Consider the following 8767-nt stretch of genomic DNA (forward strand, 5'->3'; position numbering starts at 1 on the left):
TAACATGTCATCTGTTCTCTAGTATTCAGTCTCGTCGTGAAGTAAAATTCTCTCTAGACGTGAAACTGAAACTTACCAAGGATTGTTAAAGGGGCAGTAGGCAAGTGGATGCCTGAACACAGAATGACACCAGTATCACTGACTACCACAGCAAGCCTATAGAAAATTATTCTATTTAATATTATTATTATTATCATAAATATAATATATAAAAAATTAAAAATAAAGATTTATATTAATAATAATTATTATAAATAATTTTCTTCTGTTGTACCATGGCTTCTGTGTACCGTTACACCCCTATTGTGTATATTATTTATGCTTCACAAAAACCTAACACAGCATTTGCCAAAGACAAAAAACATTGTTATGCCAGCCATATTGGATTTCATCTGCCGTCTTGGATATGAATTGTGTTAATCTTTCAATGTATTATTAATATTGGTCTTGAAATTCTGAAAATAATGATGTATAGGTTTATGTAATAAATAAATTATAGTTTAAAGGATAAACTTGAATTTCATAACTTTTGTGTTCCATAGCAGTGAGAGATGGCGAGAGAAAGGTTCAGACAGGTTAAATTAGTGATTTTTTTTATTGGTTTTGTTATAATGTGGTTTACTATGCAGTCAGACCTTCACCTACAGTGTCCTATGAGGCTCCTACTTAGGTAGTATAATGAGTAACAGCTGTGTGTTGCATCGGACCTGTATTGCATTTGACAGCTTGAAATAAACATCACAAACGAGCATTCGGACTGGACCTTTACATTATTACAGGTTTGTTATGACAAACCAATTACATACCGGTAATCCAACATATGTGTAAAAAACTAACATATTTCAGTTGACTGTATATATTTTTAATGATTTGTTACGGAGAAATCAATGTTACATTTGTATAAATTACTGGTACCGCTCTCCGCCATTTTCTTTTTTGGAAAATTTGCAAAAGGTTTGCAGTGCATTCTGGGAAATATCTTCTTCCCTTGTTATCGAGCCTGCATCTGGGCACACTCCGCTTGTAGGGGCACCTGGAGGGCTGAAATGTCACTACCCCTTGATCCAAATTGAAATGGGACAACCGTACACTTTGCGGGAAGCAAAACAGAGAAATGGGACGCAGCATTTATGTATTGTGTAATTTCAACGTGGAATTAAGGAATATCAAAATAAAAGCACACGTTGTTGAACTTGATCATACATATTTATTAGAAAATGTTATTACAGCACTGTTATCAATACACATTTATAAAACGAGGCATATTTAGCCAAAATATGTTGCCAGAATATATATATTTTTTAAACACTGTCACCTACCCACGACCCCACTTTGGGTCACGACCCGTAGTTTGAGAACCGCTGCTCTAATCTTTTGTGTTCCATTTTGCCATAGACATGGCGAGTCGTCTGCTGGGCAGCTCCTCCGACAGCAGCCGATCCCCCTTCACCCTGCCGCAGCTCACCCGCTACGACTGCGAGGTCAACGCCCCCGTGCTGGAGCGACAACACCTGCTGCAGGGGGAGGAGCTGCTGCGTGCTCTGGACCAAGTCAACTGACCCTTAGCCTGCTCACTGCTGGACTAGACTGGACACTACAATGTCTCCTTCCCTCCTCCCCCTCTCTCCCTTTCCGAGCCCCCACACACCCACCTTGCTCTCCCTTATTTATATGTCTATCAGTTTGATATTATAGTTTGGCTGCCGTCTGCGCACACCATATGATCTCTGCAGCATTCCACCGTGATGAGCATCATAGCAGCGTTTCGGGGTTTCCGTGTAAAGGATTCCGATGTTGATGTGAGACACCGACTCTTTGTTCTTTTGCCAGGAGTCTCTCAGACAGCACACACACACACAGCGTCTCTACGGACGACCACGCTCCAGCTGGTCACCATAGATCCTGGCGCTACTGCCAGCAGTGTATTGTAAGCTTCAGTCGCACAATTTATATTTTCTTAAAAAGAAAAAATATTACCAGCAATATATATTAAGCCTTTTTAAAGTAGTTTTAATGGGATTTCTCCCTCTGTACTCGTATGTTGTAGTACTCGTACCTAACAAAATGTATTTTAGTCCAGAAGTCCAGAAGTATGAACTTATTGTTTTAAACCTAAGGTGGTTTGAATGTTATCTCCATTTAACGGTTACCAGTCTTTGAGGTAAATGCATTTAATTGTGTAGTTGTCCAGTACATGTCACTTTATTACATTACTGTAAGTGTGTGTTACTGTGCATAGATCGGGGGGGGGGGGGTTCTGATTTGTGCAAATGTGGTTCAGAGCCAAAACTATGAATATTGCTCTCAAATTTAAAAACGGAGGTAAGAGAGCAATTGGGGTCACCATTTTGTTTCCAATCATAAAAAAAATAATATATATATATGTAACGGATGGTATCGTGAAGCGCAGACAAGAAGGGCTGGGGTGAGTAGCGGTGCTATGGGTTAAACTCTCTCACCTCCTCAAAAGACAGATAGACACGTTGCGAAGTAGTGAATTCACCTCTTGGTATAGTGGTCTGTGTTGTTGCCTGTGACGTGGGAGACCGGGGTTCGACTCCCACTCGGGGCATCGAAGTTTAAGGTGACGTTGTCACAACCGTTACATATATAGGAAATTCTGTTTGATCATGAATTGAGGTTTGTTTTTGTTTTCACCGTATGTTACACACTCAGAACAGTCCATTTAGACAAAGTGAAGTGTAATTCATAACGATTCATTTATTTTCTTAGTGTAATCATTATTTCATAGTAGAACGTGTTGGTTGTCAAGCCTATTTTCTCAGTTAAAAGGAGTCAGTTTTATACCATTGGTCCATTCTGCAGTGTCGGCTCATGCTTCTGTCTAACATTAAATTGCTTTAAAATATAGTGTCTTGTTTCACTTTTCGATTGACAAAACTCAGAATTGATTTTTAAATGTAGAGAATTAAAAGATCATTTTTCCCATGCTTTTTCAGGGAATGTCTCAAAAGGCATAGGAAAAAAACATAATTTAATTAACGAGATCTGTTGATTAAGGCCAAACCGACCAATTAATCGACTAAGAAGGGGCAGCCATAATAACTAAATGAGACATTTAGTAGGTATTTCATCAAGCATGAGCTTTCAAACTAATTGTTTGCTGCTAACGCATATTATATATCTGCTGACACACTAAGCAGACTATATAGGTTCTGGCAGCCTATAAGGAAGGCTTAAAATGGTGTACTAATAATGATGTGACATTAACATGCATTCCCAGTGTACCTAATGTCTAGTAATTTGATGTTCACTATGTGCAGATAAATAATTACAAACAGCATGAATTCTTAAATTGATTTTGTGTTGTGGATGACTTAGAATGTTGACGTTTTTACAAAAAAAAACAATAGCGTGAATTTTTAAAGGTGCACCAGGTAGTTTGAGTAGAAAAGAATTACCTTTACAATAACTAGTTACAAATGCTCAAACATTGTTCATAATCCTCAACACAAATCCCCCCAAAATCACCATTTGAGACTAAGTGAATCAACATTACGCTTAGAGGAATGCTTCTCAATAGGGATGTCCGATATTATCGGCCTACCGATATTATCGGCCGATATCCGCATTAAAATGTGATATCGAAAATATCTTATCAGTTTTCAAAAAAAAAAAAAAAATCTTTTTTACATTTCTATAACCTTTATTTACCCAGGCAAGCAAGTAAGAACAAATTCTGATTTTATTTATTGTCAAAAGTATTATACATAATGTTGTGTTAATTCCACAACAAGAGTTATGTAATGTTAATTACCTGAAATTATTCCATTTTTGGGGGGGGAAACCCTGCATATATCGGTTGATATCGGTATCGGAAATTAAGAGTTGGACAATATCTATATATGTAAAAAAAAAAAAAAGCCAATATCGAGCATCCCTACTTCTCAACCTTTTTCACCTGAGTTGTTACACATTAGGTTGCATACCCTCATTTGATGAGTTTTGTTAGATATGCATGTCCAGAATTCTATAGCTGATATAGCAGTGGAGAAAGTAACCTAGTATAATCATAATCCAGTTTACCATGTAACACGTATTTGTGAGGATGTGGCCAAGCGGTGGAAAAACTTAGTCGGAGACAGGTTGTCATCACCCGGTGGTTGCTTTTTATTTTCTGTTATTTTGCTCCCCAGTGGAAAAACTGGTAAAAACCGTATTTAACATAATTAAATACAAACAACATAATTTCCCCTTTCCCCTTCCTCCTATGCATCGACTGGATCATGAGACAAACCACAACCAATAAGAAGACTGGCATCCAGGCGGTTAGGTGGCGTAGCGGAGATTGCGTTCGTCACCAACCCCGGAGCTGTGAGCTGGGGTTGTCACCAGCTTGGCTGGCCGTTCACACTAATACAATTGGCTGTATTAGAGGGTGGGAGAAGCTGGCGGGGTGGGTCCGGGTCGTTGTAAACAGCGACTCCTACAGTTCGGTCGGGGCGCCTGCTAAGCGCGGATAGGACCTGAGTGTGATAGTGTGATCCTTCCACACGCTACGCCCTCTCAAGGAGGATCCGCGCTGCCAGGTGAAAAGAAGCGGTTGATTGGCTGGATGTGTGTCGGAGGAAGCACGTGATAGCCTCCACTCTCCCAGATGGTCTGACTGTGGGGGGTAAGTGCACAGCGACCAGGAAGGGGTTTGGGAATTGGCATACGACTAACATTGGGATGGGAGAAAATCGGAGGAAAATGGAGGGGGAAAAAGATCAATAATAATAATAAAAAAAAAAAGACTGGCATCCAGTGGAGTCTTAACAGCACCTGGACGCGTGTATGCCTTCTACAACAGAACTGCGTTTCCGCGTTCGAGTTTTGCGCTCTGATTGGCCAGGTCATGTGACATGTGCGCCAATCGTGGGACAGCAAGTTCTGCGCCTATTTCCGGGTCTAACAGCCTGCAAACTACCTGGCGTTCTATCGCCATGCTCTAGTCTAAGACAAACTCTAACCTGAATGAATGAATGAATGAAAACTTTATTTAACAGATTGCAGAATGGGTACAATACAGTACGGCTCAATACATACAATTGTTAAGGGGATGCAGACCTGAGAAAGACGTTTGTCTTGTTTCCATCAGGGTCCCCCATTTTCAATTCATATAGACATATATGACATACATGACATACAGATAGTCAGTACTGCTACATCTATACATTTGACATACCAGATTTGCAAATACAGTACTGTTTGTGATACAGAAGGAGTCAAGAAAAGGGAGTATATACATTTGACGTAGAAACTGTACATTGGAGGAGGTTGGGTGGGGGGGGTTGGGTACATTGGGATATTGACAACCATACTGGGTAATTTACATTGGAGGTGGTTGGGGGGGGGGCCGGGGGGCACACTGTATAAACAAGTAACACTGTACATTGAGGGGGGGGGGGGGACACTGTACAAACAAACACAATTGTACATTGAACTATTGACAACCATACTAGGTAAATGACTGTACATTGGAGGGGGTTGGGTTAGGATATTTACAGGGGCCAGTGTTGAATTGCAGTCTCCCGTAGGTGTCCCTTGAGAGAGGTTTTGAAAGTGGGTAGTGATCCACATTCCTTTACAGCTTTGGGTAGGGCGTTCCACATTGATGTGGCATAATTGCGAAACGTGTTTAGTCCCTTATTTGAGCCGAATCTGGGTTTAACATGATTTGTGGAGCTCCCTCTGGTGTTGTGATCGTGGTATTCACTGACCTTTGGGAAGTATTTTGACATGTACATGGGTACCTTGGTCGTGTAGTGTATCTTGTAGACCAGGCCCATTGCAAGTTGTTGTACTCTGTCGTCTACTCTAAGCCATCCTAGGTTGTCAAAGTGGGCAGGGGTGAGGTGGGTTCTAGGAGTAAGGTCAAGCAGTAGTCTGACCAGTTTGTTTTGAGATGTTTGTAATTTTGTTTTTAGCGCCTTTGAGGTGCTTTGGTACCATGAGGTGCAAGCATAGTCGTAGTACCCCTGAATGAGTGCTCCTGCCAGAGTCTTCAGGGTGTTCTTGTTTACCAGAGAGGAGATCCGGTACAAGAATCGAGTTCGTTGGTTGACTTTTTTTTATTACATTGGATGCCATTTTGTCACAGGAGAGATTAGCCTCTAGGATGGAACCCAGGTAGGTAATTTCATCTTTCCTTGTGACAATATTGTCACCCACTGTAACTGAGAAGCCGTCGGTCTTGCTGAGTTTGTTATTTGAACCGAAGAGAATGGACTCTGTTTTGCCCATGTGTAATGATAGTTTGTTATCAGCGAGCCATATGCAGATTCTGCCTAGTTCCGAGCTAACCTTAACCAACTTCGAAAGAGCTCCTAAGCTTAACCAGTGTAGAAACTTGCGGTCCCACGATTGGGCGTACATGTCGCATGACCAGAAATGACCTGGCCAATCAGAGACGCGGAAACGCAGTTTGTTGTAGAAGGCATTCAGGCCACCTGGGCCCTCATTCATCAACGTGATGTAGAAAATGTTCTATTTCCACACGTAAGCACAGAATTTAGAATGCGTGCACGCACAAAAGAAACGGGATTTACCACACGTGCGTACGCAGGTTCTACGCACACCTGTCATGATAAATATCACCTTGGCCCTGCGCCGAGGCGTGCACACTTTCACGTATTTGCATACCAAAACCGCCCCGATTAACCATATACGGTAATGGACACCCCGTCCCCCATGAAATGTGGAAGAATGGACTAAACCGAGGGTGTTGTACACTGTCGGATATTATATCTATTAACTTCCTAAAAGACCATTGCTGCCTGGACACCGCAAACACTAATAAAAACCATTAACCACTGTTTTGCCCGTTAGTGTCATTAATGCATGCTGGAATAAGAATGCCTTTCTTAATTTATTTTTAATATTAATAATTATTATAATACAATAAAAGACAGCTCCGTCTTTTAATACACATATATTGTACAGTAACGTCAAATAAATACTACAGTCCCCGCTGAAATAAAGGTTCTGCACGCACATACCAGCAGTGATCTACAGCATAAAAGATAGCCACTTTATAATACTATTCTGAGTAGATAATTCATCTGTATCGCAACAGAGTCACGGATCTGGGGGCAGGTAGCATTATGTCGGGAAAATCCTTATGAAATAAACAAAAGTGAATTAAAGAATTTAAAAACAAAGTTTAGCATATTAAATCGTTTTATAAGCTTTCTGAGTAGATAATTCATCTGTATCGCAACAGAGTCACGGATCTGGTCGGGGCAGGTAGCATTATGTCGGGAAAATCTTTATGAAATAAACAAAAGTGAATTAAGGAATTTAAAACGAAGTTTAGCATATTAAATCGTTTTATAAGCTTATAGCTTTTTTCGTGCTGATTTGAGAAGGGTCCAGCTGCAGAGCCGGAGAGCAACTCTCAGGGCCAAGATAGCACTTATACTATTTTGAGAGAGACAGCAGAGAGACAGACACTGTTCCACAGTGTGTGTGTGTGCGTGTGTGTGACTACTAGTCTAATGGTAGAGACTCAGCCCCCCCCCCCCCTCTGGACCACCTCCTAGTAGAGACTTCTCTAGGAAGAAGACGAAGATGAGGATTAAGGCGAGACACTGCAGGTGAATAGGCAAATATACTTTTTTTGTTGATTTTGAGATTGTTATATTTTGCTTCCTAAACATGTCTTCTATGAAACTAGTGACAATAAAACATCAATAACACACATTTAGTTGTTCATTTTACTTCATTTTGCCTTATTGCATCCATAAATGTCCACATATTTAATGGGGAAGTGCCTCATTTGCATATATAAACATACATTTCAGAAAACTTGTCTCTACTAGGAGGTGGTCCAGAGGGGGGGGGGGGTCTCTACTGGGAGGTGGTCCAGAGGGGGGGGTCTCTACTAGGAGACTAGTGGTCACACACACACACTGTGGAACAGTGTCTATCTGTCTGTCTGTCTCTCCGGCTCTGCAGCTGGACCTTCTCAAATAAGCACAGAAAAGCTTTTAAGCTCATAGCTCCAATTTGGGTCCCAAATTGCGGTACAAATGAAGGAGGTGTCTCGGGTAGTGGACTCTAGTTAATATTATGTTCTCTCTGCAATTAGACTGCCCCTCATTCATTCAACTATCTGATGCTATCTCTGAAAACTAGGGGTGCTCGATATTGGCTTTTTTACCGATACCGATATTCCGATATTGTCCAACTCTTAATTTCCGATACCGATATCAACCGATACCGATATATGCAGGGTTTCCCCCCCCAAAAAAACTGAATAATTTCAGGTAACTAATCATTTCACTGGATATATATATAACAAATATTGTTATAGTTTTTTTTTTTTTTTTACCGATACCGATATTTTCCGATATCACATTTTACTGCCGATATCGGCCGATAATATCGGTCGGCCGATAATATCGGACATCCCTACTGAAAACAGTTCCTGCAAGCGCAGTCAGTGCACCCGATAACGCTATATATATAAACCTGCATTCATTCGGAGAGAAAGACCTATTCCACATGCTATTTAGGGTTTGACAATAATTACACTAATATCGCTATTTCACAATGAACTATAATGAATTACGGGGGTCATACAGAACACGTCAGTCAAGATTATTTCCGCGTTGAAACTAATGCATGCAACTGATCTATGCCGTCCGTCTGCAGTCCCCATATTCTACCACTGGGCGTCAGCTACGCACGAAGTCAAGTTCAAGTTGAAATTGATGAATCCCACACTTTGCTTAGAAATGGTTGTACGCACAGGTTAAGCACA

General features: G+C 40.8%; 1 protein-coding gene across 1 annotated transcript in view; it reads left to right on the plus strand.

Moving 5' to 3' along the window:
* hif1aa (hypoxia inducible factor 1 subunit alpha a) overlaps window positions 1-3266 on the plus strand; it is a 57673-nt gene extending 54407 nt beyond the window's left edge. Inside the window, exon 15 of the mRNA XM_084311566.1 lies at window positions 1396-3266. Coding sequence (XP_084167692.1) covers window positions 1396-1559 — 164 coding nt within the window. The 3' untranslated portion in view covers window positions 1560-3266. The remainder of the gene's footprint in view (window positions 1-1395) is intronic.
* Window positions 3267-8767: the final 5501 nt, after the last annotated feature.

The sequence above is a fragment of the Notolepis coatsorum genome (genome assembly GCF_963971535.1).
Source record: "Notolepis coatsorum genome assembly, chromosome: 3".
NCBI classification, from domain to species: Eukaryota; Metazoa; Chordata; class Actinopteri; order Aulopiformes; family Paralepididae; genus Notolepis; species Notolepis coatsorum.